The sequence below is a fragment of the Geotrypetes seraphini genome, chromosome 2 (genome assembly GCF_902459505.1).
Source record: "Geotrypetes seraphini chromosome 2, aGeoSer1.1, whole genome shotgun sequence".
Lineage (NCBI taxonomy): Eukaryota > Metazoa > Chordata > Amphibia > Gymnophiona > Dermophiidae > Geotrypetes > Geotrypetes seraphini.
The window spans coordinates 314542037-314562488 of NC_047085.1; the positions used below are offsets into that span (position 1 = coordinate 314542037).

A 20452-nucleotide genomic window follows, 5' to 3' on the forward strand; every position below is an offset into this window, starting at 1 on the left:
TTATTCCATATATCTACTATTTCTTTTGAGAAGGCACATTTCTTTGTTATTCCTGGGTCTCCCTCCAGTGTAGTTCATTTCATTACCTCTTGTTCTAGAATTTCGTTTTTAGTAAAAAATGTTTTTCATCTTCTGCCATTATTTCTATCTATAGAAGAATTTCCATCATATTTCACCTGCTCTATTTTCTTCTTTTGGGTATACATGCACTTCAAGTAACCTTATATATGTAAACCACTTTGAATATATACTGTAACTACAAAAAGGTGATGTACAAGACCTATCCCCCTTCCCCATTTTCATGGCATATTTCTGGATTTTCTGTAGGCTCTTGGAAATGTCAAATTGGACACAGAGGCATTATGATGTAGAGTCATAGATTTGATATACTGCTTTTTTGTGGTACATCAAGGCAGTTTACATTTATTATATGTATGTACTTTTATTATTATGATGTTGATGGTTTGGTCTTTATCCGTTGTCTTTCACTATGTTATAACCCATTACTACTTTTATGGACTATCTTGCACAATTCCTACAACTGCTCGTAGCTTCATATCTCTCCTTCTTACATTGCACATATTCTGTAAACTCTATGGACATGAACTCCATTACTGAATGTGACTGTGTCTTATGGTAACCATTAATCTGGAGCAAACCATTTTCTCCCATTATCCTTGACCCTTGACCCATTCACAATACAGTATATTGAATATATTCAGTGACAATTCTGTAACTGTTGCATAAGTTACTAAAGCAGCTTGTTCATATATTCAAGGATAATTGTCAATGCATGTACAGTTTGTGCTGTGCTATATTACAAGCATTGCAGGCACCAAAATGCTTTTTTGCATTCAGCAGATGAGGTGGGAATCACATCTATCCTCTTGGCAATGCCTGAAAGTAAGGGAAATCTGTCCCTCTTCTGCCCCACTATAAAAGTGGATTGGATTCTTCAGGATAGACATGTGAAATTGTTTCCATAGTGTATGCCATCTCATTGTACTGTATGTCTTATCAGCCAGTGGTTCAGTGTGTTTTGCTAGCACATCACAAGTGGCCCTGTTGATTTCGGGAGCAGCATTCTGCCACCTTGCTTACCATGGGAATGACGTTCCAATGCGTTCCCCCTCAAAATGATCATTGTAATAGACAACTATGAAATAATATTTTTATGGGTATACAGACTCTTGACCTATCTGGCCCACCCAGTTCTCAAACCGTTGACCAGTTGTTTGCTGTATATTAATATTAATCATTAATTGTATATGTATACTGTTTCTCCATTATAAACAAGTACTGCTAGTGTCAGTTTTTCAAACATTTCTGCTCCAAAGTTTAAAACTTGCTAATTCACTCTGTTTTGTGTTAATGTTGCCTGTCCCATGCTCCAAATTTAGATCAATAGCTGTCGCCAAGTACCAGTGAAAGGAAGGGTAGAAAATGGGAATAGCAAGATTTTGAAATAAATGTAAGATATAGAGTTGTTAGTTCAAAGTCAGTGAGAGAATAAACACAGTTGAAATCTTCTGTAGACTTTACTCTGGTAATAACCTATTTGCCAGCTCATCACATATCTCATGAAATCTGCCTCTTTCCCCCAAATGTATCTGCCCTGTTTGCTCCTGTCTTCCCTTGCAGCCTCTTCCTTGCTCCTCCTCCCACTTTTATCAAGTAACTCTGTAGCTTTGTTGCTCTTGCTGCTGGAAAAGAATCCCTCAGCTTGCGTTTTGGCCGTTACCAGTCGAATGCCCCCCCCCCCCCACCTCCGTAAAGCTGCTTCTGCCTCCTGGGTTCCATTTGGGGCTGTAGTTGCTGTTCCTTCTCTCGGGGGTTGCCAATGTCGCTTCCTGGCTCTGCTTGTGGTAAAAATGCAGCCACCAATTCCCAGCCTTTATTGGACTAAAACTGTGTATTCTAATTCTGTGCCTCACAGCGTACTAGAACTCCAACCCACCAGCAGTCAAACCCTGCTTGCTACTGTCGGAATGGATTTTTGAAACTATGCCCACAGAGATACCAAAAGAGAACTAACCTCTTTTCAATTTAGTTAAAGCCCAGACCTCGGCTCCCTTGAAGTCAAAGCAGCAGTTGGACCTGGAGCGGGCCCATTTCTTGGTTACGCAGGCATTTGATGAGGATGACAAAGGCAATGCAGAGGAAGCCGTAGAGTTGTACACTGAAGCGGTAGAGCTGTGTCTCAAAACGGTATGTCAAACTACTGCAATGTTTTCACTGTTACAGTAATTATCTGAGACACTGACTAAAAGATACAGCTCCTGTAAGTTCATTATTGATGATTGCTGTGCTTTTCCCATGCTTCATTTTTCGACCCAACAGTCTTCACCAGCTCTTTTGCAGTTCCAGTTAGCACTAGCCTCTTCTGGGCTATGCTTCCATGAACCTTCATTCACAACTATACTGTACAGTGTTATAGCTCCATGTTATTTCCTCTCCTCTTTTGCTTAGTCCAGTCAGTGATAGCACTTGACCAGGGACCACAATTGCAGCTCTGTCTAGAATATGGTAACCTGGGCACTAATTTTGGTGTTGAGCAATTCTTGGAGCTTTTCTCTTCACATGGGTGGTGAAGGCTACCTATGTTCTTGTCTAGGTATCAAACTCAACACTTATTGCATTGTTAGTATGTTTTTCATTTAAGCAGAAATAAGAATGTGTGTGTGAGCCAGATAGCTGTTTATCCCATGGGGGTATGGAATCTGTAGGCACTGAAGTTGCTATAAGAAACAGCAAAATAATTTTAAAGTTAGGTTGATTCAGTCTTATTTTAAATTCCATTTTGAAAAGCTGTATAACCTTACCCTTGACTTTGCTTTGGGCATCTCCAAAATACTCCCCATCCACCTATAAGACCCCAGAAACAGGCTGAATTCCATAGGCCTAATGAATAAATGAGAAGACGATGCAGGAAAGTAGATTTAGATTGTTAGGAACTGAGCAGCATTTTGTGGAAAGAAGAGCTTATCCTGAAAGGATGGTCTCCACCTTGATCACTAATGTTTAAAAAGAAGCTAGAACATACTCTTGTTTTATATGGATGCTGTGCTATTTGTTATTCATAAATCAAAATTAATAAAAGATATTGAAACTAAAAAAAAAGTCATAGCAACTTTTTAAACTAGATTTTAAGGGAAAGTTGGCAATCGCTTAGGAGTGTATGGTTTGGCATAAGATACCTTCTAAGAATACTGGCAAACTAAGAAAGCTAGACTATCATGATAGTTTGTGATAGGCAAAAATAGCTATGATGCTTCTAAATAGCAAACAAAGGTGAATGATTCCAAGTTAACTGATGGAAGGAGGATTACCAATGGGACACTGATAACCAGGGTAAAAATTACATATATAGTGCTACCCCTCCACCAATTTGATCCACCCTTTCTCAGAGTACAAGCAGGGCACTACTTACCACATATATGGGTGATGTCATCTGACAAAAGCCCCAGTACAGATGCTATCCAGTGTTCTAAAAATGACTAAAGTGTTTGGCAGCACCAAAATGCACAGGTGCCTTCTTGCTTGAGCTGATCATGCAAGAGTGTCTCCCTTCCCAAGAGAAAATTATGATGCCAGGTCTATGGCGGGGCTCCCCCGGATTGGGGGGTGGCTTTCAGCCTTCCTTCCGGAATGGCAAAAGATAACTTCAGACCAGTGGATCCTCGAGGTGCTCAGGGAAGGCCTTCGATAACAGTTTTTCTGACCGCCGCCGGACTTCTTCCTGTTCTCTCCCGTGGGAAATCCGGACAGGGCCAGCAAGGTGTGAACTATGGTCTGCTGGTTGCTGGATTTGGCAGTTATAGAGCCGGGCCCAAAGGGAGACTTAGGCTCCGGGAGATGCTCGATATGCTTCATCATGCCAAAGAAAGACTCCGGGGTTTGCAGACCGATTCTAGACCTGAAGGCAGTAAATGACAAATTTTTTCCCATCCCCGCAGGAACTCAATTTTCTCATCCCCACAAATTTTGTCCTTGTACCTACACCTTTCCTGTAAGCTCTGTCTTTAAGTGTGCAAGCCTCGAACACTTAAGATTTTAAAGTGTTTAAGGCTTGTGCAGATGAGGACAGAGCTTGCAGGGATGGGGCAGGAAAAGGACTTGCTGGAACAGAACGGGAAAATTAGTTCCTGCATGGATGGGGAAAAATTTGTCCCTGTGCCATTCTCTACTTTTGGCTTTGACTTTTCTCAGTAGATACAGCATGTCTTCTTTGCTGCTAATAATGAGCACAGTGCAGGTTGTTTATATTTCAGCCACCAGCTTTGAAACAGACACTCTCTTCTTCCAAATTTGCTTCTCTGAAGATGGTTTTACCATACAGGTTGAACAGGTAAGCTGACAAGATGCATCCTTGCCTGCCACCACGTTTTATTGGAACCCAATCAGTGTTGCCATATTCAGTTCTCACTGCAGCTTCTTGATTTTCATATAGGCTCTTTATCAGCTGAGTTATGTATTTGGGCATTCCCATTTACACTAGAGTATAAATACTCATATATAAATTGATAAAACTACAACACACAAAAACCATATATATGGGAGTGTGGCGCAGGGGTTAGAGCACCCTGAGGCTGTGGGTTCAAATCCCTCACTGCTCCTTGTGAGTCTGGGCAAGTCATTTAATCCCCTCATTGCCCCAGGTACACTAGACAGAGTATGAGCCCACCAGGGCAGATAGGGAAATATGATAAAGTACCTGAATGTAAACCTCTTAGGATATAAGTGGTATATAAATAAATACTGTAAGTAATAAACCAAAAGTATATAAACAATAAAAGTAATAATATTAATGCAATTCAATTGAAGAATCTAAGGAAAAAATAGTATGGAGGGTGGAACCAAACGCTTAAAACAGAAACACCGCTGGATATCATTAACTGTTACCTACAATAACAAAGCCAAATATTTGTAACAGTAAGAACAACAGATGGGCCAGACTAAAAGCTACTAGATAGCTGCAGATTAGTTATCCTCTTACATCCCCTCCAGTCTCTTCACATGTAATGTATTTTTTTGCCATAATCTTCCTCACTCTGTTTGCTTCTCTCCGATCATAATACATTACCCTTATGCTATTATGTTCTTCTGCTCATGATTTATTTTTCAATTTCTAGTCTTTATTTGATTTGTCTCAGTGGTGCCTGTGTGCCCCCAAGTTTGGCGATTTTGGGGGGTTCTGAAATCGGGGTTTTGGATGGATTCCCTGCATGCCTTGCCCCCCTCCCCCACCTATAAAATTGCCATTTTTCAAGGTTCCCTGAGTTTTTCGTGGGCCATTTTAGGGCAGAATCGGCACCTGCCATGGCCATCTTGGATTTTCTTTAAAGTTTTTTAAAGTATTGGTCTGTTGGGGCTTCAGGCTGTGCTAGCTTGGTAAGTCCTTCGTTAACAAATTCCCTGAGCACACTTACCTGTGTCATCATCCTAGAACTTTTTTAATGAGGGGTTAGACCAAGGCTTCTCAAACCTGCCCTGTGAATCCCATAACCGGATTTTCAGGATATTCACAATGAACATGGATATGATAAAATTGTGTAATCTGTGGGGTCACCAGTTTAGGTTAGACAACCCAGTTTTGTAACTTGTTCACAGTATCCATGCCCTTACTGTTATTTTTTGTCCAAATATATCTTGTTTATGCTTTAAGAGTTGAAAGATAAACTTTTTGTCTATGTCCCTGTTTGTATAAATTTCCTTTATTGATTTCACTGTTGCAGTGTTCCTATTTGGTTAATACTGAATATCTTTTATTGAGGCAATATATAGAACAGAACGTCCAAACCAAAAGAATACAAGGCTTCATTAAACAAATCAAATCAGACAGACAATAAATTATAACTTCCCAGAATTTTATATAATTTCCAAAATTCTTCTACCCTCCTTTTAAACCAATAAATTATTTAAAAAGGCAGTATAAAATATCATAGTCCACATACCTAAAAAGGGTGTCCAAATCTTAAATTTTTTTTTAAATTTTTTCCTAGCCTCTTCCATAGAGTCTGTTTTAAGTAATTTGTGCATTTTGGTTTCACCATGACATCAGTGTCAGAGACTTATCTATCCATTGTAACAAAATAGAACATTTCACCATTAAACAGACTTTGTGGATGAACAATGCAGATACCTTCATTCCCTCTTTAAAAATCATAAATGCTTGTCAGTCTTCAATATTTTCAATAACTGCACCTACAATTTGGAATGCCTTACCAACTTATCTTCAGGTAGAGCAAAACTTAGATAAATTCAAGGGTCTTTAAAAAGTTTTTTATTTACTGATGCGTTTGACTATTAAATTCTGCTTTTCTATATTACTGACTCCCTTTGACCTATTGTTTGTTTGTTTTTTACCATTTATGTTCTCTTTTCTTATGCTCATTGTAGTTCTACCCCCTTTTCTTTTGTTTATTGTATGTATTATTTTTTTGTATTGTGGTCTTTTTGTTGTTTTTGATCTCATTAACTCTTTGTGGTTAGCATGTTTTTACCCTTACTTTACTATTGTAAAATACTTAGTATTTTATAGGCGTTTAATCAAAAATTTTAATAATCTTGGAAAACCATATCTGTTTCCTTTTACTAATCTAATCTAATCCTTAGGTTTGTATACCGCATCATCTCCACGTTCGTAGAGCTCGACGCTGTTTACAGTAGGAGAAATAGGAAGGAACTACAACAGAGGGTTAGAGGTAGAAGTGTGAAGAAAATTTAGAGGACTTGGGATGCCAAGATATAAGAGTTTCCTTGATTCCTAAGTTGGAGGGAGACTTACATTTTTTGAGAAAAGCCAGGTTTTCAGATGTTTGCGGAAAACTTGGAGAGAGCTCAAGTTCCGAAGAGGGGAGGTAAGATTGTTCCAGAGCTCAGTGATTTTGAAGTGGAGGGAGGTCCCTAGCTTTCCTGTGTGGGAAATGCCTTTTAGCGAGGGGAAAGATAGTTTTAATTTGTGGGAGGATCTGGTGGTATTAGGGTTTGAGGAATTCCAAGAAAGAGGGATAAAGGGAGGGAGGATACCATATAGGATTTTGAAAGTTAAACAGGCACATTTATAGTGGACCCTGGCAATTATCGGAAGCCAGTGGAGCTTGGCCAGGAGCGGGGAGACATGGTCAAATTTACTTTTAGCGAAGATGAGCTTGGCTGCGGCATTCTGAATCCGTTGGAGTCTGTGGAGGTTTTTCTTAGTTAGGCTTAAGTAGATAGAGTTGCAATAGTCCAATCTGGAGAGGATGATGGATTGGACAAGGAGGGTAAAATGTTTTTGATGGAAGCAGGATCTAACTTTCCTCAGCATGTGAAGGCTGAAAAAGCATTTTTTTACCAAGGATTGGAGGTGGTCATTGAAGGACAATGTGGAATCAATGATGATGCCCAAGACCTTGCTCGAGAACTCAAGCTGCAGAGAGGAGCCAGAGGGTAGTGGGATGGAGGTGGGTAGGTGATCTAGTTTTGGACCGAGCCAAAGAAGTCTTATTTTGGACTCATTCAATTTCATTTGCACAGTGTGGGCCCAGGATTGTAGGTTCATTATACAAGAGGATATGTTCTTAGACAGGTCGGTGAGGTTCGAATCGGTCTCGAGGAGGACGAGGATGTCTTCTGCATAAGTGTAAATTGTTTCAAGGGGGGATAGGTGGAGGAGTTTTAGGGAGGACATATAGATGTTGAAAAGGATAGGGGATACTTTTGTTTATTTTCCTCACATATAGGTCGGTAGCCAATTTTATTGCTCCTTTCAGCTTGGACCACTGTTTTTCCACTTCTCTTATATCCTCCCATCCTATCAGCTCTTCCTTAGGTAATCCCTCATTTTACTGAAGTCCACACATTTGAAATCCAGGACTTTGAGTTTTGTGTGGCCATCCCCCACTTTAGTTATATCAAACCAAACTGTTTGATGATCACTACCAACCAGGTGGGCACCGACTTCGACACTAGATATACTTTCCCCATTTATGAGCACTAGATCCAGCCTCGCTTCTTCCCTCATGGGTTCAGTCACCATTTGCCTTAGGAGAGCATTTTGAAAGGCATCCATGATCTCTCTTCTTCTTTCCGATTCTGCAAATGGAACTTTCTAATCCCCATCCAGCAGGTTGAAATCACCCAGCAGTTTCACCTCCCCTTTCTTTTCCAACTTCTGAATATCTGCAACCAGATCTTTATCAAGTTGCTCGGATTGTGTCAGAGGTATGTAGACTACTCCCATGTAGATAGAAGTTTCATCTTCTCTTTTCAAAGCTTCCATATCACTTCCTCCTTTCTCCAGGTCCCTTGCATTTCTGTTGCTTAGATATTATCTTCACAGAGAGCTACTCCTCCACCTTTTCAGCCATCCATGTCTTTCCTAAAATGATTGTAGCCCGGTATGTTAGCATCCCATTCATGGGAATACTGAAACATGTCTCTGTGATAGCAACATCTAAGTTTGCCTCTAACATCAGGGCCTGGAGATCATGAGCATTTGTTGTCATTGCTTTCCAGCTACCTTTCAGTGGCACTATCATTTTTTGCATAGTTTTTTTGCCTAGTCTTACTTCTTACTGCGTTGCTAAGATTGTTATTTACACTGCTATCTTTACTACTGTGATATGGATACTGTGTTAGATAATATATCTATGTGCCTTCTAAGTCTCCACATTTCTTATAAGCACAATCAGTAAGTAGCCCCATTTTCGGGCTACCTACTGTAAAAAAATATGTATTGTAATTCTCAGAGTTGGCTCTTTTCCACCAATTTCTTCCTTCTAACCTCTGTCAAAAATTTTTCTAGTTTATAATCGCAGCTATGTCCTCCTTCCATTTATCTACTGTATGACCAAAAGGAGGCCTACTCCCACTATTTCCTTGTTTTAATTTGTTGATTTGTTTCAATATGTCTTCCAGGTTCACCAAAATTTTTACAGATAGATCTCTTACAAGCGCATTGGCACACGCTAACCACTAAAGACATCCATAGGAATATAATGGGCATCTTTAGCAGTTAGTGTGCGCCAATGTGCTTAACACCCTTTCATGGTAGAGTTATTAAGCCAATATCTCAAACTGTTGAAGCTAGATGTTTGATATTTTGCAGCTTTTATTCCATTCTTGCGGGTTATTTTTAGTTTCTGAAATGGTGAGATGGGGACTATTGGTTGAACTGAAATGACTCTTTGACAAGTTAGCATAGCAACACCTGCCTTCATTGGGTGCCTAACTAACAGGCAGAGTGGTTAAGCAGAAGGCAAAAATAAAATAAAAATCTGAATGATAAAGGATCTTAATGAAATTGTGAAAAACGTTTACTAGAACTGTTTCTTGTGGTGCAAATTGGACCCTCTTGGTTATCGACATGTGCAGGTTCTGTCTTTGGAGCTTTTCATTGATTGCTTTCTTTTAACACATTTCAGTCAAATGAAACATCTGATCAAACCCTCCAAATGAAACTGAAACAGCTAGCTCGGCAGGCAATAGAAAGGTAAGTGACCAAGTGTGTGAAGGTGTTTATGAGTGATCACAACAAGATTATTAGCCACATGCAGATTTACCAACTGACTGCCACGTTGGTACATGCCTCTGGACCAGGGATCTCAAAGTTCCTCCTTGAGGGCCACAATCCAGTCGGGTTTTCAGGATTTCCCCAATGAATATGCATTGAAAGCAGTACATGCACATAGATCTCATGCATGTTCATTGGGGAAATCCTGAAAACCCGACTGGATTGCAGCCCTCAAGGAGGGACTTTGAGACCCCTGCTTCTGGACTCTAGTTTCTCAGTCTCACTGTTGGAATTTTTGGCAGTTGTTTTTATTGAGATATTTTCTTTGAATTCATAGGTTTTTCAGTTAGTTTCTAATTAGTGAACATACGTATTAACCCATCTGGAAGAATTTTGCTACAGTACTGTACAACATATTTCATCCAATAATACAGCAGAAAACGGTATTATCTGGCATACGTAATAACATAGGATTCTGAATTTTCTGATATTTTTTGTCTTTTCCTACTATACATCAGCTTTATATAAGAACTGCATATTAATTGCTGTTAATGCTGTGATTGATATGTTAATCACAGATAATAAAATTAATCTCATTGTAGCTTCTTGCATCTGTCCCTTACCCCATACGCAGCATGGTCTGGCGTCTCTCCCTCCACTCCTCCTCCCACCGGGACAAAGTCTTAGAAACTGAGTTATTCAGCTGATAAAATAATTTAAGCCTAATTTTGGGCTCCTTTTATGAAACTGCGCTAGAGATTTTTAGCGCGGGTCATTGCGCTGCATGCTCTGATGCTGCTCTGACGCTCATAGGAATTAAGGACATGGCTAGAGCATGACAACTCCAAATTATACTATTATTGGGCTAGGGTTTAGGGTCAGGCTTGTTTTGCAAATTCCCCTCTACGCTCTGTGCTGATCAGTTGGTAATAGGTCACACAGTTCATGGATTCTAGTGTGCTATCAGCACCTGGTTTCCACTTAGGCCCATACTACTGTAGCCTCGGTTTTTATTAATGAAATTTGGCATTTTTCCAGACCCACTGGTCAGTCAGCTGTGTTCTAGTAATTATTCCATAGGTCTAATCATTCAGTAACCTTGTGCTGGAGATTGTTTTTGGTTAATATCCTGTTCCATCAATCACGCTGATCTTTGGAAATTCCCAGGCTGCACTCCTAATAATGATGAATTAATATGCCAGTTTCAGAATTTACCAAACACTAAATGAAGGCGAATTCTTAGTACTTGGAACTGCACATCAATCAATCAAACTTCCAAACTTAGTTACAAGAATATTCTCTCTGTCAAATCTTCTATTGTGGACCTCAGATAACACCCTCCTCGTCCCATAAGGTATATGTTCTTAACGGGGAGTTAATTGGTGTATGAGTCCTCACCGGTCCAAACTATTTGAATCATCTATTGATAAGTACAATTCTATAATGAATAGATGATTCAATATATCTTTCAAAAGATCTTTAAAATAATAGAGATTTCAACCGAAATAATTTGAACATATACCTTATGGGACGGAGGAAGGTGTTATCTGAGGTCCACAATAGAAGATTTGACAGAGAGAATATTCTTGTAACTAAGTTTAGAAGTTTGAGAGTTTCAGAATTTAGCCTGAGAATCTGAAACTTATATTTATCAAGACCAACTTAAATTTTTTTTTTTTTTAAATTATGAAGAAAACTGCAAAACGTACCTAAGAACGAGTAATTTCATTCAGTAATATGCTAGAAAAGACTTATACTGCAAGCTGGATAAAGAGAAAGTAGTTTGTAACTTGCTCTATGAAACTGGGTGGAGAAATTAAGATTTTGTGCCTTTTCACAGGCTGTATTATGATGAAATTATTGGGGTTATTAAGCAAGTGAGTCAAAATAAACAGCATGGGTATACACTGAACAAACTGTTGTATCGGAAAGGCTAAAAAACTTTTTAGTTATAAATAGAATCCAGCTAACATGTTGCCTTGTTCCTCAAGCATGTACTAAGACTTGATACCTTTACTTAGATTGTGACACATTTAGGGCTCCTTTTACTAAGCTGAGATAGCCTTTTTAGCACACGCAGAATTTTAGCAAACGCTAAACCCGTGCTACGCGGCTAGAACTAACGCCAGCTTAGTGAAAGGAGCTAGTAGGAAAGCAGTTTATAATAATCCAAAGAAGGTAAAATTTGAGAGACGGCAATATGTAGGAAGATAAATCACTAATAAACTAGACACAAACGATTCTAAAAATAAATTTGCATGTAGAACAGTTAACATTTTTTATAAATTCAGAAATGAATAAACTAGTTGCATACATTTATTTTAAATTTCTTTTTTTTTTTTTTTATTACATTAGAGCTGAATCACTGAAAGATTCTGTATTCAAACCACCTCCAAAAGACAAGCTTCCAACAGCTAAACCAAACCAACCTGTTAGAACATTCTTTCCTCTAGGACCAGATTTTACTTTGAACGATAAAACACAGCCACTTCAAACAGTGCAAACTAACCACGAAACTGCACGAGAGAAGTATAGTGCTGAAGAGATCGAAGTACTGAGGTAAGGCATGGAGAGATTTCTCGCCTTTCTCTTAAATATCTTTGTGGAACTGAAAACACAAGCACAGTTCATATGTTCTTGTCATAAATCAATGATAATAAGGTGCTGGTCACCTATGTATTTTTATGGTTTGTATTTTTTTTTGCATTGAACTGTGGGAGTATTCATTGCTGATGTTTGTATTTTGTGATGTAATGTTATGATTTTGTCAGTTTGTAACACGCCCTGGGTAAGAGTGGGATATAAATGAATAAACAAACAAATAAACCCCCCTTGCTTATCTGTGGGTCAGCACTGGGCTTCCTTGACACCTAGCGATGGAAAACACTTGGAACCAGATTCCCAAAAAGTTAGAAGCAAGAGAGGTACTCAGTCCCTCTGCTCCATAGGCCTCCCACCCCACCCCATACCCAGCCCAGCCCCCCAGTACCTCTATGTTGGGAGCAGGAGGGGTGCTTATTCCCTCCTGCTCCTCCGGGTCCAGTGACGTGTCTGCTGGGCCTTAGGCCCCGCCCCGGTGCATCATGTGATGCACAGACAGGAGCCGAAGGCCCTGATTGGCTCAGGTGCCTCGGGTTCCTTCCCCCTTGGAAAGGGCCTGAAGCGCCTGAGCCAATCAGGGACTTCCTTAGGGGAGAGTTGAAGAGGGACTGGGGGGGTTGTTTTAAAAAGGGACAAGGGTTAAAAAAGTTACTGGGGTGTTTTTAAAAGGCCCAACTGGGGGGGAGGGGGGTGTTAAAAAATTTATATCTTCGCTACCAGACGGGACAGGGGTGTTTTAAAAAGGGATGGGGGTTAAAAAAGTTTGTTTTTAATTTTTGTTTCATTTTCTGCATACTGGAGGTTGCTCCCTGCTCAAGGAGGGGGTGAGAGTTCATGCTGTGGTATTCTTGATTATTGTTCCAGTCTTGTTTGGGACTTGTTTCTGTTTTGGGCTATGCCCTGTTTGAAATTTATTTTGGAAACCAATAAAAAATGTACCATAAAAAAGGTACTGGGGGCAGGTTACATGGGGGCAGGTTACAGGACAGGGGCAGTGCAGTGGGACAGGGTACAGAGCCTGGCAAGGAGTGTAGGGATCAGTGCAGAGCCTGGCGTGGAGAATTTGGTTCAGAATTTTTTTTTCTTGTTTTCCTCCTTTAAATTTAGGGTGCATCTTATGGAGCAAAAAATATGGTATATTCAAAGACGTTAACCTTCCTTTCATCATGCTGAATTAGCAAAGTCTATATAATCTATAAGAAGAAAAATATATTTTTAAATAAAATAGTTCAGACTAAGAATAAACCAAGAAACATTTTCTTAGCATCCATACCAAACCAGTCCAAAACATGTGGGTGTTGTCTATTAGTAAATAGAGAGAGAGAAACAAAGTAGTTTTGTGTGACTTGCCCAATAAGGGCACCCTGCAGCCATAGATATCCACTATTTCTCTGTCTCCAGCAGATAGTGATGGTTCACCATACAAATTCTGGACTGGCTAAGCCAAATGAGCTCCTGAACCAGTAGTTACTGGTTAAGTTATGCTAAATTCCCTCTTAGCATAGAAGTAAAACCTGGAAGATAACAGATAGCCTGGGAAATACTTTGTGATGTAAAGTTCCTTTCCTCTCACTCCCCCCTTTTCCTTAGCAGGGGTTTCTGGGATTGAAGTACTGTTGCAGGAAGCTAGCTCCTACCCCAGTGCAAGGAGTGGCTGCCAGTTGAGCATGGAGATCTTTAGGATGCCAAAGAAATGAAACCAGAGAGGAATACTTAGAGGACCCTGTGTTCCTTCCCTCCTTCTTTTCCTTCCTCTTCAGCTTGAATTCATTGAAGAAATATGATCACATCACTGAGGCATACATCGACTCACACTGGCTTCCAATCCAAGAAAGAATACAATTCAAATTTTACTGTACACTATTTAAAACTATTAACGGGAACAGCCCAACCTACTTAAACAACCGCTTTATCCAAACTACCTCTACCAGGCATAGAAAAACACACACCCTTTTCACTCACCCCTCAATCAAGGAAGTAAAACAGAAAAAACTTTACGACGTCCTACTGGCCACTCAAGCAGCAAGACTAGATAACCAAATTTCCACCCTATTGACATCAACCCCTGACTACAAGAGGTTCAGAAAGGATATAAAAACTATACTCTTCAAGAAATCCCTAAGTAAAGCCTAATACCACGAACACCTCCCCTACCCCTGATCCTACCTTCCCTCTCTCAGAAATGATCTCCGATCTAACTTTGTAACCCTTCCCTCCACAACTCTTATTGTAATCCGCTTTAAACCGAAAGGTAATGGCGGAATAGAAATCTGTAATATAATGTAATGAATAGAGACTATCTAGACATTACAGACATTTAACCGACCAAATGAGATGAGCTTCTCATAGTAGGAGAGCTATATGGACTTTCCTTTCTTTACAGGAATTCAGACATGGGTGGGGGGTGGCCTTCATTATCGCTGCTGAGCATCTTAGGCAGGCAACTGGTTGTCATATTCACTAGGGCCATTCTCCAAAAATAGAATGTAGACAAAGACTAAATCAAAATAAACATTAACCAAAATCACTGTCCATATATGCCCCTGCACTGGGCTAAATTTTGATGGCTGTTGATGTACTTGAGGAAAAGCATGAGTGTGCTTCAGGGGAAACCCTGGAGAGTGACTCTGTTTGATGAGCTCCTTCTTGAAAATCAGTGGGTTTTCTTACAGCAGATTCTCTGTGTATTTTTGAGGAGATTTTTTTTGGAATGTAAGTGTGGTTTCTGATTACTTCAGAGTTTCAGCTGCCTCATCAGCCCTGCATTGTCTGAGGAGAAAATGTGGAAAGAGCCACTAATTTGCCCGTTGCATTTCTGGAATGCCAAATGGCTCTATACCACTCAGGGAGCATTTGCAGTGCTTGGGCTGGGTTTTCGTTCAGTAGGAGCTCTTCTCTGTATGTTTTCCATTGTTAATTTTTACTTGTGCAAGTGTCAGCTGAGAGGTATGAGGTTTATTTTATTTTCTCTTTCTTCTGGATCCTTGGAGCATGTTCCATCAACATCAGCAGTTCAATATTCCTAGTTCCTAGTTGGTTGGCTGGATACAATTTGGCCTATGTATTTGTTTTAAAAAAAGATGTTGGAGCACTATAATGGCAACCAAAGCAGCCTGATTAAGAACACATTTCATCTCCTTATTTTCTTGAGCAAGTCATAAGAGTAGCTTCCACTGTAGGAGAACTGGGTAGTCCAGTCTTGTTCCCAGAACTGCTTTTACTGCTTGTGGACTGGGTCTGTCTATCCACTGGATCAAGTGCTAACATTGGGTAGTCCCCTGCTCAGTTTCCTGTCCATTAGAGGCTATGGAATTCCTTATCTGGAATTTTTTTTTTAAAGGCACTTCTCCCAGTGATATGGGGATATTCTACTATTTGTCCTACAGTAAGCATTTTCTGCTGCAGCTATGCTTAGATTCTTGAACTATCTTGGTGCAGTTAGGGTTATTCAGGTTACCAGCTGATCCCCTCTAGTGGAGCAGTATGTGATGCTCAGAATTACCTGGTAAATAGTCACTACCATAGCTGGTAAGCAGTTATTAGGTGGTCCTTGATATCCAAAGACTGTTTACAACTTAATTTAAGTCTTTAGTAATGGAATACCTAGAGTGAAGCACGGTAGCTCTTCCTGGAAGGCAGCTATCTTTTTAACCTAAGGGTCACAGGTTCTGTAGCTTCTGCCTCACCTAATAACACTGGAAATAAGTTTAATGACATTAGAAAGAAACCTGGTAGCTTGGATCTTTAAAACACTCCTTGGATTGCTGGCTGTTATGTAGTCATAACTTTTCTGGAATAGTTTCTGGTTCTTGCCATTGAACTTGGGATCACAGAAGACAAATGCAAAGAGGGATGGAGGTGTGGTAGATCCTGATTGATTTTCAGAGGTTTGTGTTCCTGAGGAGCTAGCTAAACTAAAGGTGGACAAAGCGATGGACTGAATATTTCATGGGTGTCCTAAATTTTTCACATGACTGTAGGTTCTTTTTAGAGAGACAAGACATCATATAGAATGCAGTTTTCTAGCAGGGCACTTGATAAGTGCCTACTTTCCTTAATAGGTTACCAGCATAACCAGATATATGCCACAGTAAAGACGGGGGGAGGTGGGGGTAGACCACCCTGGGTGCTGTCTTAGTGGGGGCACCAGAACCTCTCCATCTCTCCTTTCCACCCCATCCCCAGCGTGCATGCGCCTTCACTTTCCAGGAAGAGATGTCAGAGGTAGAGTGGAGGCTGGTGCGGGCAGAAAGTTGGAGATACTGCTCGTGCCAGGGAAGTTAGAGGTATGGCGGAAGGGAAGGCGTGCGTGGTGGGGCGGAGAAGAGGGCATGTGCCTCGCATCCTTGCTTTGCCACTGTTTGCACATGTATGCACTTAAGTGTGATCACGCCATTCGTAGAACTAGTATAAAGTTTCAAGTTTCTTTATTTTTGATATACCATCTATCAAAACAAGTGTCTAAACGATGTACAATATAATGAAATTAAAAAAGAAATAAAAAAGGTGGATAAAAGCGATATCTTATCAAATACTAGCTGATGGCCCGGCGTTGCACGGGTATTTAATTATAGCAATAACACTGTAAATGGATTCAAATAAAGATACTTTATAGTGGTGAATGAAAATATTTTTTTACAGCTTTATAAAAAGTACAATATCCAAATTATAATGTGAAATATTTGACAAAATGAATACAATACAACTAACACAAAACTTGATTATAAACAACATTTTTAGTTTCACCTCCAGGAGCAAGAACATATACATTATTGGGTGAACCCACCCTTCCCACGTGTGCAGGTGGGCCGCGAGACCCCCAGAACATATCACCCCAGGTAGTGAGGGATCTGCTTACCAAGTTTCGTTCAAATCGGTCCCACAGCTTCTTACATTTTTTCCATTGACTTGAATGGGTGAAATCTGATTTTCTGTTTGTAGCTCCGCCCACGTGTGCAGGTGGGCCGCGAGACCCCCAGAACATATCACCCCAAGTAGTGAGGGATCTGCATACCAAGTTTCGTTCAAATCGGTCCCACAGCTTTTTACATTTTTTCCATTGACTTGAATGGGTGAAATCTGATTTTCTGTTTGTAGCTCCGCCCACGTGTGCAGGTGGGCCGCGAGACCCCCAGAACATATCACCCCCGGTAGTGAGAGATCTGCATACCAATTTTCGTTCAAATCGGTCCCACTGCTTTTTATATTTTTTCCATTGACTTGAATGGGTGAAATCTGATTTTCTGTTTGTAGCTCCGTCCACGTGTGCAGGTGGGCCGCGAGACCCCCAGAACATATCACCCCAGGTAGTGAGGGATCTGCATACCAAGTTTCGTTCAAATCGGTCCCACAGCTTTTTACATTTTTTCCATTGACTTGAATGGGTGAAATCTGATTTTCTGTTTGTAGCTCCGCCCATGTGTGCAGGTGGGCTGCGAGACCCCCAGAACATATCACCCCGGTAGTGAGGGATCTGCATACCAATTTTCGTTCAAATCGGTCCCACAGCTTTTTACATTTTTTCCATTGACTTGAATGGGTGAAATCTGATTTTCTGTTTGTAGCTCCGCCCACGTGTGCAGGTGGGCCGCGAGACCCCCAGAACATATCACCCCAGGTAGTGAGGGATCTGCATACCAAGTTTCGTTCAAATCGGTCCCACAGCTTATTACATTTTTTCCATTGACTTGAATGGGTGAAATCTGATTTTCTGTTTGTAGCTCCGCCCATGTGTGCATGTGGGCCGCGAGACCCCCAGAACATATCACCCCCGATAGTGAGGGATCTGCATACCAATTTTCGTTCAAATCGATCCCACAGCTTTTTACATTTTTTCCATTGACATGAATGGGTGAAATCCGATTTTCTGTTTGTAGCTCCGCCCACATGTGCAGGTGGGTCGCGAGACCCCCAGAACATATCACCCCAGGTAGTGAGGGATCAGCATACCAAGTTTCGTACAAATCGGTATAGCCGTTTTTGAATTACTGTGAGAATAGCAGCTTTTTACATTTTTTCCATTGACTTGAATGGGTGAAATCTGATTTTCTGTTTGTAGCTCCGCCCACGTGTGCAGGTGGGCTGCGAGACCCCCAGAACATATCACCCCAGGTAGTGAGGGATCTGCATACCAAGTTTCGTCCAAATCGGTCCCACAGCTTTTTACATTTTTTCCATTGACTTGAATGGGTGAAATCTGAATTTCTGTTTGTAGCTCCGCCCACGTGTGCAGGTGGGCCGCGAGACCCCCAGAACATATCACCCCCGGTAGTGAGGGATCTGCATACCAATTTTCGTTCAAATCGGTCCCACAGCTTTTTACATTTTTTCCATTGACTTGAATGGGTGGAATCTGATTTTCTGTTTGTAGCTCCGCCCACGTGTGCAGGTAGGCCGCGAGACCCCCAGAACATATCACCCCAGGTAGTGAGGTATCTGCATACCAAGTTTTGTTCAAATCGGTCAAGCCGTTTTTGAATTACTGTGAGAATGGCAGCTTTTTACATTTTTTCCATTGACTTGAATGGGTGAAATCTAATTTTCTGTTTGTAGCTCCGCCCACGTGTGCTGGTGGGCCGCGAGACCCCCAGAACATATCACCCCAGGTAGTGAGGGATCTGCATGCCAAGTTTCGTTCAAATCGGTCAAGTCGTTTTTGAACTAATGTAAGAATGGCATCTTTTTACATTTTTTCCATTGACATGAATGGGTGAAATGTGATTTTCTGTTTGTAGCTCCGCCCACATGTGCAGGTGGGCCGCGAGACCCACAGAACATATCACCCCAGGTAGTGAGGGATCTGCATACCAAATTTCGTTCAAATCGGTCAAGGCGTTTTTGCGTGATCGCGGCACATACACACATACATACACACATACCTCCGATTTTATATATATATAGATTAAAAATACTAGATGAGTTCACTTTGACGTACATGGAACAAAAGGGAAGTAGGGGAGGGGAAGTTTTTAAATACATTGAAGTAAAATTAATAAAAAAGGGAAATAAATGGAGAATAGTGATACATTAGGGTGGGGATCGCTTCAAGAGAAGCGTTTGGTGTTTCAAGGCTTCACGAGAATTGAGGGTTTGAGAAACGAGAGCTAGTACTAAAGAATATAGGCGTCTTTAATGAGAAAAGTTTTGTTTAGCTTTAAATTTTTCAAGAGAGTTTTCTAATCGAAGATGTATGCTCACCTGTCAGATATGTGTTACCTGAGATAGTCGTTTGTTTACAGAATAGTGATTAGGCAGAATTTTGGCATATATTCAAGTTCTCTCATTGACATGCATAAGTTATGCTTAATAATTGCACCTACTTTAAGGAATTGCCCCAATAATAGAGGGTGGTGTAGCAATTATGTAGTTGTGTTACAATATCTGTAGGCTTCCCTCTCAAAAATCAAAATGTCTGTGGCTTGGGCAACAGACTGGAATGTGGCAAGGGATCTAAAATTTAAACAAAGGATACTTCTTGCTTGGGTGATTATACTGGTCCTGTAGCCACTCAGTTTAATGTATGTATACTTATTGCAGCTACATTTTAGCCACAATAATATTGACCATGTTTGCACCACGTGTTGCTAATAATTGCTGTGAAATACGCTGCATCTGTTTTTGGTGTTTACTATTGTATGCAATGCACACACATATACACTTTAAATGAGAGAATTTAAAATTGCATGTTCCACCTCGTGGCTAAAATAATTATTTTCTCTTGGATCTTGTACAGGAAGACCTCGAAGATAAATGGCATTGAATATGTACCATTCATGAGTGTTGATCTAAGGGAGCGTTTTGCCTTTCCCATGCCATTCTCGTAAGTGAGCATCAGCCACCAGGATTTCTTGTTAACTTCTCCCTAGATCTCCATAATAAGCTGCTTAGCCAACCACACCTAAGGAAGCTTTGAGTTGGTCATTTATTTGTGAACTAGTCAGGCTTAGTAACAAACGGGGGAATTCCTTTTGCCTGATGCAGTTATCTAAATCATATGTACCTGGCAGAAATCCAAATAGTAGCAACATTCCATGCTACTGATTCCAGGGCAAGCAATGGCTTCCCCCATGGGCTATATAGTCAATCACATATCAGATATTCCATTGCATAATTGCAGTATACAGTGTTAGCACAGTTTGACCTGCAAGGTCTTGTAGATGTATTTTTTTCTAATTTAGTTGATTTGAACTAAAATAGTGTGTTTTGTTTTTAACTTCAGAGACAAATTTGGTAAGTTAGCGTTGTCCCCAAAGCAGAAAGCAACATTTTCTAGATGGGTGAGACCTGATGATATAACCAACAATCCAATCATGATTTACACAGTATCAAGTTTTAGTATAAAACAGGTAAGCTTTT

The 20452-nt window shown here is 40.4% G+C and overlaps 1 protein-coding gene across 3 annotated transcripts in view; it reads left to right on the forward strand.

Moving 5' to 3' along the window:
* The window catches only part of CAPN7 (calpain 7), a 111863-nt gene that overhangs the window by 21173 nt on the left and 70238 nt on the right, over window positions 1–20452 (forward strand). For all 3 annotated transcript variants that reach the window (XM_033930039.1, XM_033930036.1, XM_033930038.1), the window contains exons 3-7: window positions 2051–2208; window positions 9408–9475; window positions 11852–12055; window positions 19830–19916; window positions 20316–20442. In XM_033930039.1, coding sequence (XP_033785930.1) covers window positions 2051–2208; window positions 9408–9475; window positions 11852–12055; window positions 19830–19916; window positions 20316–20442 — 644 coding nt within the window. The remainder of the gene's footprint in view (window positions 1–2050; window positions 2209–9407; window positions 9476–11851; window positions 12056–19829; window positions 19917–20315; window positions 20443–20452) is intronic.